Source organism: Leuciscus leuciscus (assembly GCF_965113295.1).
Source record: "Leuciscus leuciscus genome assembly, chromosome: 11".
NCBI lineage: Eukaryota > Metazoa > Chordata > Actinopteri > Cypriniformes > Leuciscidae > Leuciscus > Leuciscus leuciscus.
The window spans coordinates 16,829,791-16,845,228 of record NC_138735.1 but is presented as its reverse complement, the minus strand read 5'-3'; the positions used below and the strand labels follow the sequence as shown (position 1 = coordinate 16,845,228).

At 38.0% G+C, this 15,438-nt stretch overlaps 1 protein-coding gene across 5 annotated transcripts in view; it reads right to left on the bottom strand.

The window, feature by feature from the left end:
- The window catches only part of ncoa2 (nuclear receptor coactivator 2), a 99,583-nt gene that overhangs the window by 39,217 nt on the left and 44,928 nt on the right, over nucleotides 1-15,438 (bottom strand). For all 5 annotated transcript variants that reach the window (XM_082184861.1, XM_082184863.1, XM_082184860.1 and 2 more), the window contains 4 exons: nucleotides 14,516-14,688; nucleotides 7,725-7,828; nucleotides 1,912-2,089; nucleotides 59-241 (listed from right to left, as the gene is read on the bottom strand). In XM_082184861.1, the coding sequence (XP_082040987.1) occupies nucleotides 59-241; nucleotides 1,912-2,089; nucleotides 7,725-7,828; nucleotides 14,516-14,688 (638 nt within the window). The remainder of the gene's footprint in view (nucleotides 1-58; nucleotides 242-1,911; nucleotides 2,090-7,724; nucleotides 7,829-14,515; nucleotides 14,689-15,438) is intronic.

The window sequence follows — 15,438 nt, the reverse complement described above, 5'->3', positions numbered from 1 at the left end:
CCTAGAGTTACAGTACCGTTCATGTGGCTTAAGCGTGTTTTAAGAAACCGTGGCTCACCCTCTCCCTCCTCCTTGATGGACTTTGGTTCAGACACAGCGAAACACTGCATAGTCTCATATTTCTGCTGTGCCTCGTGATCCTGCGTCTCTTCGGCCTCGCTGTGAGGGTTCACGAGCATGCGGCAGTTGAAGGTGTGGCTGTTCCGTCGAGGATTCTCGCTGGACCACGGCACTCCGTTCACTGCGGGAGGGAAGAAAATAGACATCACTCACTGTCACTCATTTGAACCAGCATTCCCTAACTTTTCCCTCACTGAATAAAGGGGAGTTCACACTGACGGTGATTTACAGCAGCAAGGGACTGGAAGTCATTAATTTTCAATAAGAGTTGGCGATGTGAAGCGACATGAGAGACAGAGACTGTTGGTGATGAAACAAAGTTTAATGCACTAATTCCAATTAGAGTGTTCATGTGATCTGCCTATCACTCGTGTCACTTCAAGATCAACAGACAATTATTAAGTATAGTGACTTGGTCACTTTCAGTGACTTAACTGGTGTTGGTATGTTCCCATCTATGTTTCAAATAAATTAAATGCAAATATTTGCAAAACAATTTTCAAATAAAGCAGCGTTTCCATCCCATGTGTTTAAAGTTCTGCATTAAAGGAAAATCTATTTTGTAAATGCATGTTATAGATCTTATTGTGAACAATGTATCCGTTTATCCATGGATGCGTTTCATTTTGACCTCATTATGTTATCTAAATGTGAAAACGTCAGACTTTTCTCTCTCTTCTCCAATCATGTAATCTACTTAAACACTGCAAGCTCATGTTCACCTGCCTCTATTTTTGATTGTAACGCGCACATCTCAACATCCAAATCAATAACCGAAGCATATCATCAAGTCCTTGTCATACATTTTTATCTTTTTCGATAATCTGTTACACTCGGATGTACGCAACAATATGAAAGAAGTTTTATCCCAACTTTAAGAAAACAAAATCATCACTTCCGACAAAAATGTGTTTAAAAATTGGAGACAAAATCATGTAAATTTTTGACACATATCTAGTAATTTATTCGGTACATGTTTTTCCATCTTAGTTTATGCTGATGTTTTGCTACCGAATAAAAAAAAAATCATCCACTTCAAGTAAGCGTTTATGTTTTTTATGTGCAGTTTGAACATTTTTGACGTTCCCATCCAGTATTTTTATGTTATATCATACAATTCACATCAAAATACATGGATGGAAAGCTAGCTAGTGTGAACACCCCTTAAAGCGATAGTTCACCCAAAAATGAATATTTTGTCATCATTTGCTCACCCAAGTTGTTCCAAACCTGTAAGAGTTTCTTTCTTCTTTTGAACACAAATAAGTTATTTCAAGAAATGTTGGTAATCTAACAGTTGACGGTAGCCATTGACTTCCATAGTAAGAAAAACATACTATGGAAGTCAATGGCTACCGTCAACTGTCGGGTAAGCAACATTTCTTAAAATATCTTCTTTGTGTTCAACAGAAGAAAGAAACTCATACAGGTTTGGAACAACTGGAGGGTGAGTAAATTCCAGGGTGAGAACCATAACCAATGAGTGTTTTCTGGTTGAATATATCATTTGAACCAATAATGACATGGTTTCTAGCCACAAGTCTCTGCAGGTGACCTTCCTCTCTACCACCACTGGGGAAAGAGGAGATATTCCTTTCTGTAAATCCCAGTTCTTAATGCTCAATATGATTAATATAATCACAGGATGGAAAGGGTAACTGCTCTAGTAATGCTTCACTCGAGAGTAGAAGAATGAGCATTTCCTGAAAAGTAGAGTTGGTAGAAGTGCAAATGAAATGAAAATAGCAAAATGGGAAGGAAACAATGAATGTAAAACAGAAATAGTCTCACCATGTGACTTGGGCAGGAGGTTTTTGATGAATTCTGTATGATCTCCCACATGCAGGATGCTGTACACACTGGTGTTCATCAGCTCTTCCTGATTATACCGCAGGTACTGCGTCACGTTCTCCGACACAAACACGATGTTCCCCTCCATGTTCACAACAAAGAAGAAACCATCTAAGGCCTGGAGGAGAAAAACACAAGGCTATTGGTACTGTGAGCACAAACATGCAGCTAAAAACACCAATACTATTATATGACGAGCACAAGCAGACAAACAGGCTAAACAACACGAACACGTCGCTGCTCCATCTTAAAGCTCAACCATTCAATGAGGAAGATGCGATAACCAGGAAAAACTAAACAAAAAGCCATCCAGAAAAGGCAGGAGTCCTTGTAGATTCTCCAAACAACAGATCAAGTGAAGTCAAGGCGAATACGGCATGAGTCTAAATTCATGGCCTTAAGATTGATCGAGTGGTTTGAACCACAACAGGCTGAACATAATGATCCGACAGCATTTACGCTTCTCAATTCAGGTAAACCATAATGAAGTAATTAGCTGCAGGAAAACAAGAAGATCTCATCAGTTGCAGTTAGGAGGTTATTTGAACAGGCTTCCTCTCGAAGCGATACTGTCAGGCAGGCAGACAGGGGAAGTGGAGCAACTGTTTTCCCTCATTTTAAATGCAGATTACAGGCTACGGCTCTATTAGACTGCATACTTGTGTCGCACATCCTGACGGGTGCAGTGAAGGCGTCTTAAAAAGGGATACATTATAAGAGCTTTTTTATGCATTGGTACTGCCAATACGGGATATACACCACCGTTCCAATGTTTGGGTTCAATAAGATTTTAAAAATGTCTTTGAAATAAGTCTTTTATGCTGAGCAAGGCTACATTTATTTGATTAAAGAAACTGTAAAAATTGTTATGAAATATTATTACAATTAAAATTCCTGTATTTCTTTATTCCTGTGATGGTAAAGCTGGATCATTACTCCAGTCTTCAGTGTCACATGATCCTTCAGAAATCATTCTAATATGCTGATTTGGTGCTCAAAAACATTTGCATTACTATCATTATTATCACTATTATCAATGTTGAAAACAGTTGTGCTCAGTTCAAAAGGACAGCATTTATTTAAAAGTCTTTACTGTAATTTGTGATAAATTTAATGCATCCTTACTGAATAAAAAAAAAAGTTTAATGTTCACAAACTTATTCTAAATCAGTTAAATGTAATCTTAAGCAAATGTAAATATGCATCTTTCATACTATACATTGTATTTATGCATAAACTGTCATGCTTAAATTCACCTGTAGCATTAAAACATGGTTTTTACCATTTTATTTTAACAGAAGTATAGAATTGTATTATTTATTAGTTATCAGCCATTAGACAAAATTAATTATCACCGTATCGGCACATTCCTAGTAAAGGTTCAGTTTATAAAAATTAATGATGATTAATAATGATAAAAAATTTAATGTAAATTAAATAAATAAAACCGAAATATTGGTCTACTTCTAATCTCTAATCTTCAGTTACATATGTTTAGCTCATCAGAAGTAGCTTCCTTGAGATCTTTAATGCGTTTGTCTGTGCGAAGATGAACTTTCTTGCCTGCTTGTTTCGGAAAATAAAACAGCTCTCCCGAATCTCAGCGCTTCATAGCGTGTGACAGAAATGATATTGACGAGTCTTAATTGCACGAACGCAGCCTTAAGTCAAGCATTTCCTATCAAGATGGTGTCAATTAGGTCTCTGAATGCAGTCGGGCCCCTGAGGGCCAATAGCGATCGCTATAAAAGCTGCTGTTTGTTTTAGAATGTGGAGCAGCAGCTCGGAAATCATTCTTTAATCTGCGGCGGAGCGTAATAAGCTCTAAATCTTTTTATCAGCAAAACAAACACAACGTCTCTTCCAAACACAGAGAATTATTTCACAAACACTCGGCCGAAAAAAAAACTCTCAAGAGAAGTAAAGAACAAACGTACAGTCTCTAGAGACGGAAAAAGAGAGAGGGAGTGAGCGAAAAAAGCCCACAAGTCCCTGTTTGTGCACTGCTCTAGATGTGGCCATCTGGTGGGCACATTCAGCAAACATCGCAGAGTAAACATGGAGGAATGCCAAATCCACCTTTATTTAGCCAAACTTATGCAACTCTTTAAAATGTGCTGATGGATGTGTATTGCAACATGAATGGAGCTGGGTGGGCCTGGCCCGGCCCGTCCTCACTGTCCCGCTGTGGGAGGTTACATAACTTCCTATACAAAGGAGAGACTGGGTCCAAGCTCATCGTGAGGTGCGGACAACCGAAATCGGACACACAACCAGTGGCACACTGAGCTTGGCCACAAATCCCCACACACTGCTCCGAAGAACACAAAGCTGCTTTAGCGGATCCTATGGCGAATCACACTTCAGCTTCCACCACCAAACAATGGGGTTTTTCACTGGGGCAGGGGGCGTGCAGCACTGCAAAAGCTTCACACAAGGCCTGTTTGTGTGCACGAGTGTGTGCGATGTGTTTCGGTGAGTGTGCGTGCCCGGGCGGCGCTGGAGGGGCTGTTATGGGTGTCGGGTGGAAAAGGGCAGTCGGCTGAGTTTCCCCCTCTCTGGCCCTTTGTCACAAGTGGTTTTTAATTAGGTGCATTATAGCGTGTGGGTGTGAATTGTCCCTTCCTTCGGCCGTTTCAAACAGATGGAAGATCAAGCGCGCAAGCACGCAGGCTATATTTGGCATCCGCTTCGTGTTGATTCGGTGACGGAGGACTTCGGAGGCTATAAATACCCCAAAGAGGAGAGGGTGTGAGAGGAAGATGGAGCGGCTGGATGGGTGGATTCATTCAGAGCTGGGCGTCCTGCCTGCTCGGCCGACCGACCAAAGTTGTTCGTTTGCACTACAGAGATTTGAACTGTTATTTAAGGGGGTAGTTCACCCCAAAATAAAACGAAATATTTTTAGCACTCTTTTCTCACCCTCAACCCATCAGCCAACAGAATTGGAAAAATAATGTGGTTTTTTTGGTCAGACAAACAAGACAGTTCCACCCCAAACTCACACCATAATGTGACATTTTAGTGCACTATGAACGAAAAAAACTGCTATCACGGCCAGCATATCGAATGTTTGATGTAGAGTAATGTGAAATGACATTTTAATGTGGGTGGGGCTATCGACACCGCAGAACAATATAACACTGTTTGAACATTTCTTTAGATTCTTAATCGTTAACTAAAATTAAAACTACAACTAATGCTATTAGAATCGTTTTTGTAATTGAAATAAAGCAGAAATAAATTATACATGTTAGAGGGTGTTGCGCGACACAGTCTTCAACAACTTACACGGCAAAGGCGTTTATATGCAGGTTTCAATCGGCACGTTTTTGAAAATGACACCGTTATAGTCTCTGTGTAAACTGCAAAAACGCGAATTTGTGAAAACGTTGACGTCATGCACATGCGTGTTACATGTTCAGTATATAGGCACGTAGATTCAACACGAATCAACTTCAGATTTTTTGGAGTCTGCATTTTTGGATTAAAGTCGAGTTGTGTACCTCAAGCTAAGACTCGAATGTGGGTTGCCTTGTGCACATCTTTGGCATATGACAGCGCTGACCACAAGGCTATTGCTCCTACAGAACAGCTTATTTTTTATTATTTCTTTTGTCTTTGGGTCGTTATATTTCTCACAGATTTCTGTTCGTTCTAATACAGATAAAGATAATATCACATACAGATAAAGCAGCACAATAAAGATTACATTTATATGAATGCCTTAGTGAGAGAGCGATTGCCTGTGAATTCATTCTACCTGGCAGCGTCACTCTACTAATAGAGAAGATGTTGGTTTTAGTTACTAAGAAATATATGCTAGAACTTTTCAGTTTTTAAAGGACAATTCCGGTATTTAACACTTTGAGTCTATTTTGTAGTTTGTTTTGGATGAACTAGAGTGGTGGACAAAGAAATTTTGACAATGGTTCCTGTCTCGACTTTTTTACTATTTTAGAATTGCCCATGACCGCTTTAGAATGGGAGTCTATGGCCATGCACAAACATGCCCTTAAAACAACCCTTAACGTTCGTTTTTCAAAACTGTGCAACTCACCGAGTGGTTAGTGGTGTTTGTTGATGATTAAAAACAAGTAGCGTAGCGAAATACAGTTTCTGACGTGTTTTATTTGGCATTTTGTAAAATCCCATTGATTTCCGTTGGAGGACTCGTTGCTCGTTGATATTACTGCGCTACCGGAAAAGGAAAGGGGGCTGTTTACATTTGGTTGTAGTCTTTTAGGTCTTTTCGCTCGGTTCGTCTCTCAGAAGGCTAGCGTGAGCAGAGCATCGGAAGTTGCCGAAGAGCGGAAGTTTATACGCGGTTGTGAGGTATCTGAAAAAATAGTTCCACTATAGAAAAATAAACGGATTGAAATCATACATTGCGCCGATATATTTGTTTTTAATCATCAACGAACACCACTAACCACTCGGTGAGTTGAACAGTTCTGAAAACGAACGTTAAGGGTTGTTTTAAGGACATGTTTGTGCATGGCCATAGACTCCCATTCTAAAGCGGTCATGGGCAATTCTAAAATAGTCAAAAAGTCGAGACAGGAACCATTGTCAAAATTTCTTTGTCCACCACTCTTGTTCATCCAAAACAAGCTACAAAATAGACTCAAAGTGTTAAATACCGGAATTGTCCTTTAAGCTGTTTGATTGATAAATCACAGAACTGTGTTGACGATACATTTCTGCGCTACTGAATGTTTCTGTGTGCGTACGATCTATACGTGATGTGCAAGCTACTGTCTTGTCTGTGTGTGTTACAATGAAGCAGCGCATTAGTTTAAAACCTAATTATGTGTACAATAAGCTGTTTAAAATGTGCATTTACCTGAGCTTACTTTGAGCATCCAAATGGAATAATCAAACATGTCTTGTGGAGCGCTCGGAGTATGCATTTATTTGTCAATTTAACTGTTGGAAACAGAGTGTAAAAGTGGACTCCAAAGATTTCTTATCCTGTTGCGCCCTCTATAGGCCATGATCAGTGACCAGTCAACGTCAAGTTTAAATCGTCATGGCAGATCATTAATGTCGACTAGTCTGTGAAACCCCTAGCACGCAGTGTTTCTTTAGTGACATCGCCAACTACTGGCCTAGAGTTTTTAGTCGTTTTCGCGGAACCGTGTGAATGGGGATCATTTTGACAACATTGTCGTCTGTACGCGAAACTATTCAAAACCACCAAGGAAAAACGTAAAATTTTTAGTACATCATTGTTGTGTAAACGTACCCTTAGATGAAAAATGTTCACTTAAAAAATGTACATTAAAACGATAAAGTGCTTAAATAACTAAATAAAAATAAAAATAAATGTTTTTAACTATTATCTGTAGATATTTTACAAATATTATGAATAACAACAACAAAAATGACAAAAGCAAACACCGAAATTACTAAAACTAAACTAAAATTAAGTTAAAATATTAATAAATATTAGTATATTAGTATATAAATAACACTAAAATAACACTGCTTCATAGAAATGCATCACTATGCTTCAGCATGTTTTTCATGTCAAAATTTGTGCTTCTCCACTGTCAGCTCATGAGATCTTTATTTAGCAAAAGGATGGAGGAATTCGGAGATTTAATCATCAAATGGCTGCCAAATTTTAAAACACAACATACAAAAAGGCATTCTACGACTCCATACATGGTTAACGCTTGGCTCTTCCTCGTGCACGTCTGCCTGCATGTTCTGTGTAACCTAGTAAACACACAGCACAACAGACCCACCTCCAGCATCATTGGTCCAAGGGCATCTTTGTCAATAACACTTTGGCCTGTCGACGACACATCAGCCTTCTGCACTTCATCCTCATTGGCTGCAGCAGCTTTTTCTACAGGGGAGAAAATGGAAATATGATCACCATCACCGTCCACTATAATTTTACTATTTTATGTTAAAAGTCAAAGGGTGAATAGGATGTACACAATTACAGTCATGTGATCATATATTGGGAAAAGGAAGATCATGTGCAGCTGCCTGTGACTGAGATGCACATGAGAAAATATACATTTTGCATGTCATAATATGCGCTATACTTTGCAAATTTGATGTCAAAGCAAGTCTAACATGTTTCATGTTGATGAATTGCCAGTGTATAAAACCAAGTAAATTAAGATTTGCCATGAATTATTAAATGGCAGAGCTTCAAACCATAGTGATGAGCCTTGCCTCCAAATGCAGGAAATACTATTACATTGGTCTCAATGGGAAACACAAAAGCAAGATAAAGTCTTCCCAGAATTTCTTAAAACAAATTGTTTTTTAAATAATATGCAGTAAAATTAGACTTTGGAATGACACAGAACATTATTAAAGTGTTTTTCCTTTAATTTATGTTCATACTTTTATTTGATGGACATCGCTCATATTGTTTCAGTGATTGAACTAACCCATTGCTAACCTCATATTTCTATTGCCTTTAGTTATAGTTGCATTATTCTAATTTGTATTGATAGCAGACATCCTGAAATACAATTAGGAGCATTAGTTTTACCCCCGTCTCCTTTCTCCTTGAATAGAGGACAAGTTAAGCATAAATTGGCACTGCTTACTCTGGTCTCCCCACTAAGTGAATACGGTAATTTGGTACGAAACTCAGTCCTCGGTTGGAAACATCAACATTTCCATTTAAGAACCTAAAACCCTTCTTTAGACCCTGCAGAGTTTAAGTGTTTTATTTTCAAATTACATTAAAGACACTTCATGAGGTCTTGCTAGCTTGAGCATATTAGCATTTCTTGAAAGGGCAGTTCTCTCTCTCCCTGCTCACTAAAGCGTTTCATTTTATATTGCACACACGCACCTTTTTAAACCCCTTTCTCACTCTTTCATACTGCCGTGCGCTTGTTGAGACATGTTGTTATGGCACGCATCCGAACCTTAGCAACACATCAGGCAGAAGCTGTCAGGCTAAATGGGTGCATGTGAAGCCTCACATAACAGCCATGCAGCCAGCAGCCTGGACATGAATGGAAGCGTCAATACACTCATGTGCGCACACAGACACCAAACAAACCATTATATAAAGAATGGAGAACATCGTTCTCCCCAACAAAATGACATGATTTGTAAACAACGTCGGCAAAGCTCTCACGATTGAGCTAAATTAGTGCATCTCAGAAAGAACTGGGACACATTTCACCACAAATAATAATAAAAATAACACATTTTAATTTGTAGGGGATGTTGTGTGTGTTATTTACAAAATCACAGAATAAAAAGTTGACAAATTCGTCAGTAATTTAATGCAAAATTATTTTAGAATTGTTATTGTAAATAAAGGTTAATGGAATAGTTTGACAATTGTGTTTTATTGCCATTAAAATAAATGTCAAATAAAGTCACAATAAAACATTTAAAATGAAAAAAAAAATCTTATTTTAGTATTTTTGTGGTGATATATGACCACATAATGCTGGGAAAGTGGCTCAACTCTCAATAACACGATTTAGTGAATGAAGTGAGGTGATAAAGCATCTTCTGAAGTGGAGTGTTATTGTTAAATCAAATCAAATCAAATATAAATAGCAGATGACAAACTTAAACTTGAATAAAAATTAAAAATGTAGTTTTGCAACTAACTGAAATAAGATAAGTTGAAGTACTAAAATGACTAAAACTGAATAAAAAATAAAGCTAAACAAAACTATAAAAAAAAAACAATAACTAATAAAAATGACAAAAGCACGTAACTAAATTAATTAAACAAACTAAAATGAAAACTGAAAAATATATAATTAAATATTACTAAATACTAAAATAACACTAACAATTCCTGCCGTCAGTGAAACATCCTCAATCCCGCAATTCCCCAAGACCAATCTAACTTCCGGTCTGTACCCATCCATTAAAAGGAGTAGTCCTCGGGATCATCAGTGGATGCATTAGGCTCACAGAGGACACGATAGAGAGGCAAACTGTGCTGGCATGATGGGTAGCCATATGGCAAAGAGAGAGGGCCATCCATCAGCCTCCCTCTCAGGCCGTTCTGGGATGCTCCAAACGCTGCTCTTTCCGTACGTGTGCATGTGTGTCTGGGAGAGATACGCATGCGTACACTCCTGATGATGAGTGGATGTGAGCGTGTTGTGTGTCAGCAGGTCTTTGTGGTGCCCAGCAGGGACTGGTAAACCAGCACAGCTGCACCATAGGTCCGGTAATAACTCATTCCCTCTCTCGTTTCAAACTCGGCTGCAAAACAGTTTCCTTTCTGTCAGCCAATCGCCGTCAAACAGGAAAAAAAGCAATTTTATCTCCAGAAAAGCTGTGAATCAGGTCACACCATCACTTCAACAGCAGATGGAGTTTCTAGAAGCCTTTAGGATCTGCCCTATCAGTCACAATTCAAAGCCCCGCCCAAGACTCTGCTCTCGACCAATCAATGCACATCCTGATCATGGATACTAGGTCATGCTGACTCTCCATGGGAGGATTCCAGATCACGTCATCTATTGGGTGTTGTTCAATCTCTAAATTTATAAGCGCCGCCTCACTAATGAACAAATTAAACCGGTATAATTAAGAATAATCCAGTTTTGAAACTCAAGTTTTGGGCATTAAATGTCTAGCAGATGACCTACACAATGAAAACACCCTTTTCAGGCAAATGTCCATCAAATTGTGTTTTCTATACAAACAGGGAGAAAACTGTTCACTGCCACAATTTATTAGCCGTGCTTGCTAGCATAGCTAGTTTAATAGTATATTATAATTGCACATGCTCATCTTGCACCCTTTTTGTACTACGTGAATTATACAATCAAATCACAACTTGCTGAGAAAAGGTTTGCTAATATTTTGACCAGCAAGCAAACGTAAGCAACCACCCATATCATAACACCCTATCAACTGCATAGCAATGCACAAAAAAATACTCAGAGCACTGTAACAAATACATAGCAACACCCTGGCAACCAATCACAACACCTTCACATTATGATGGCAATTTTTGCATAGGTAACATTAACTGAAAATGAATCAAATGTGGAATCTTCTGTGGAATCAAAAACGGACAGTTTAGTGACCATTCACTTTCACTGTGTGGAAAAGAAAAACATTAATGAAAGTGAAGAGTGAATGAAGGTGCGTTCACATTTACCTTTGTTATTTTTTTGCGATCAGAATCCAGTCAATTTCAAAGAGGAATTCTGTGTGAGGGCGAAATATTTCTCCATGCAGATTTCGCAGCGGGTTCAAATTGGTAGCTACATTATTGACAAATGACCCACAAAATTTTGCTAATGTGACCACAGCTTGAGGCTGTCAGTTCCTGTGCAGTTTGTGTAAGAAAGAAAGTCATGGAGTTTTAGGTGTGAGGATATGTTTCTTATTTTTAGGTGAACTATCCATTTAAATGCATTAAAGCATTAAAGGGGTCATGAGAAATAAAATTTTCCTTGAGCTTTTGACATATAAGAGGTAATCATACTATAAGAGGTAATCATACTATAAGAATATCCTGTAAGTTTCAAAAACTGAAAATATGCCTTTAAAGAGTGCAAAATGTTGTGCAGTGCCCAGTTTTGAAAACACAGTCACTGCATAACCTTCTTTCTGACGCTGGATTTGCAGTTTTTACTGTTACTATTGCTTTGTTAGATCGTTTGTTATATATGATTATGTGTACGTGTCTAACCATAATCACCAGTGATGATTTCTGATATGTAATGATTCATGTACAGTCAGATGTTCTTTGTCTCAAAATCGTTAATTGTGGTTTATGTGTCAGTAAATCAAACCAGTGACTAAACGGTCAACTTCACATTGTTTCTCTTAGTATGATGAAAATAATTTAAACTGTGATTAAATTATATAGAAAGTGATCAGAGAACGCTCCCTTTACAATCGCTGAAGATGTCAATCAAACAGCGCAAGATTATCAGTTCTGGACTGAAAAATCAAGTTATAATAAACAAATTTCTTATTTACATTGTGTTTGCAACTGTTAGTTATGAGGAAAGCAATCATTTGTGTGCAGAAATCGTGTTGCAATGATGAGATCACTGCATTCATGCGCTCAATATGTCTGTGATTGGCTACAATGCTCATAGATCTAAATATAATGCTATAATCAACACTTATCACGATTAGTTAACCTTGAGAGCTGTAATAGTAAAAATGTGCTAAATGTTTTATAATATTTATAATATTTCCATGCATCCATCCCTATACATACATCCATCCATCCATCCATCCACATCCATCCATAAATACATACATACATTAGGGGTGGCACGGTTCACAAAACCCACGGTTCGGTTCGTATCACGGTTTTAGGGTCACGGTTTTCGGTTCTGTACGGTTCTTGTTGTTGTTTTTTCTTTTAATCTTTAACACTCCAAAAATTTACTTCAGCATATGATATATAGCTGAATTATCTAATTATTAATTAATTTATTTCATAAATGGGGTGTGTTTGCAAAACGCAGCTTCTCATTTCCCGTGGGCTGTGTCGGACAGTTATTTGTCACCACTTTTTGCCAGGGTTGATATTATGTCCCAGCACGGATGTACCAATACAAATAAATAAAACATTTCCAGTTAACTAGCAAAGTATTCGTTTCGTTCGTTTGTTAAATAAGAAGCAATCTAGCGCTGAAATGTGTTTTTTTTAATCAAGTGATCAAAGTGCTCGTTGCCGTTGCGATCAGTGGCGCTGATACAGTGTTCTCGTGGCTCGCGCACACACCGCAGCGGCCGCACATTCTTCACTCAGACGCGCGCTTCAGTCCGTTGAGGAGACTCTAGGCTACTCTATTCGTTCCGATGAAATCACAAAACAAAATTCATACAAATCTGTCCCTGCTTGATATACAACCGCTGATAAACATAATCGGTTTTGATGAAAAAGAAAAATATATACGAGTGCAGATTAGAACTCAGAACCTTTGACACGCTTGGCAAGTTCTGCCACTGGACCATTAAAGTACATACCGGTACGTGGAACAGTCGATCTATGTAGCCTATTTATTCACGTGAAAAAAACAACATATAGCCTAGTGGAGTTGATCTCATTAAATGTCTAAGTAAACCCAGTGTAGGCCTACTATTTAAATCGATTGCTGGACATTGTAATGTTATTCTACATTTGTCTGATTTATGATTTAGCATTGTATTAGCAGTAGCACGGGCACAAGGCTACATTGCGCATGCGTCGAACCGTGCGAACCGCGCGACGCACACACGCACCGAACCGAGACAAGCGAACCGAACGGTTCGGATGTTTTTTCATGTACCGTGCCACCCCTAACATACATATATATTTATTTATTTCAACCATCACACACTACAATCCCTAGACTACCTCTCAATGAAAGTAAATGATCTCTTCAGAGAAACAATTGTTGCTATGGGTCTGAATAAAATGTGAAGAACATAGAATCGTGACTGCTGCTCTCAAACCTTAAGGCCTTGTTTACAGGCAAAACAGGCCCATTTGTGTTTGAGACTGTACAAACCGTATTAGAGCAGTGTGTGATGCTGTGCCCGTGTGGCATCGAGCGTAGTGGAGGAGAGGTGAAGGAGGGGTAAGGGACGGCACAGCAGACGCCGACCATTGCTCAGCATTACATAACCCAGAGCGCAGTACATCACAAACAATCTCCATCACAGCCCAGGCAGAATCAATGCAGATACACACACGTCAAACTAGCACTTATTCTGCTTCCAAAATCATATACTTCCCTACTATATAGTAGGCCTATGCGGAAAACACTATGCTATTAACACTATTCGTTTCTCCCTAAAAGCCCAAACTTAAAAGTAAGTGTTGTAAAATGCAGTCTACTGTTGCTTAACTGCGGGATGTGTCTGATGTTAAATAGTGTTATTAAAAGCGCATTAAGCCGCAAATTAAGCCGAGAGGCTGTTTAGGTGGCTTTCTGTGTGTGCTCCAAGTCGGAGATATATATTTATCCGTAAAACTTATCAAGTAACTAAAAGCATAGCATTTTAATAGCACAACATGCTAACAAGCACTGCACCTGAATCCAAATCACTGCACAAGAAGCGCAAATGTGTCCCGAATCAAAAATCCCTGATAACTCAGAACAACTGGAAAATATGACAAATCTAGAAAAGCAAAGAAACTGTGACTTCTAGTCAAATCTTGTGTTTGGTTTCTGTTTGTGGCAACAGTCAGTCTGCAGTTAGCATGATGCTAATCTGTCTAGGCACCTGATGAAAGCCAATCTGAAATCTATAGCTGATATAACAAAGCTCTTTCTCAAGATCTGATGAGAGGCCAAACATATTCACAAACAACCTGAAAATGCCTACATATGTCAAAAGTCTATGTTAGCTCCTAATAACTTCTAGCTTAATGCAAAGGTCCGAATATGCTAAACCAATGAATGTAGCACTATGTAGAGATTATGTTTTGTAACGTCATACCTCAAGAGTTTATAATTATGGGGTAATCTTGAACTTTCTAGGACATTTGTCATGTATTTTGATTTGTAAATTTATTAGAAAGACAAGTAATTATGTGAGTTCAAAGAAGAGTCCATCAGATTCTTACCTTGCTCTTTAATTTGACGAATCTGTTTCACGGTTTCCTTTAGGATTGCACATTTGTCAGGCTTGACATTGAAGTTGTCGATGTCATTGAAGTTTGCGAAAATCAGCTCTGCAAGCTCCTCTATGTACTTATTTTCATGTTCCCGGTTGCGTTTCTCAGTGCTTCGTTTGGGACTGTGAAGAGAAACAAAAAATATTTCTGACTATAGAGCAAAAAATACAACTTCAAAAAATACAATCAGACCTGCACTTAACATGCTTTAGAAATATACTGGTTACACTTTACAATAAGGTTCATTAGTTAATATTAGTAATGCATTAACTAACATGAACTAACCAACCTATTTGTTCATCTTTGTTAACGTTAGTTAATAAAAATACAGCTGTTCATTGTAAATTCATGCTAGTTCACAATGCATTAACTAATGTTAACAAGATTTTTAAAAAGTATTAGTAAATGTTGAAATTAACATTAACAAAGATTAATAAATGCGGTATACGTGCAGTTCATTATTAGTTCATGTTAACCAATGTAGTTAACTAATGTTAACTAACGAACCTTATTGTAAAGTGTTACCATTTTACGGGTTAAGACTGCTTTGGAAAATATCACCGTTTCCTCCGTTTATTTTCTATTATTTTGGCAAAGAAAAATTTGGCATAAATTCATCAAAGCAAACACATTTGTAACAAATTTACCACCTTCAACAATAAATCAAGAAAATCACAATATTTAGTGACAGATATTTAGCCTGAGTTTTTGTTGAAAATTCACACACATTCATTCATTCAATCTGCGATATTTAAAAATGTTGTACACACACTTCTGGGTGTCTTTGGATGATACATTATATTTAAGGTGACATGTCACATATGAGCATGTTTAAAGTGTGAATAGCCTTTAGACAACCCTCTACAGCATCA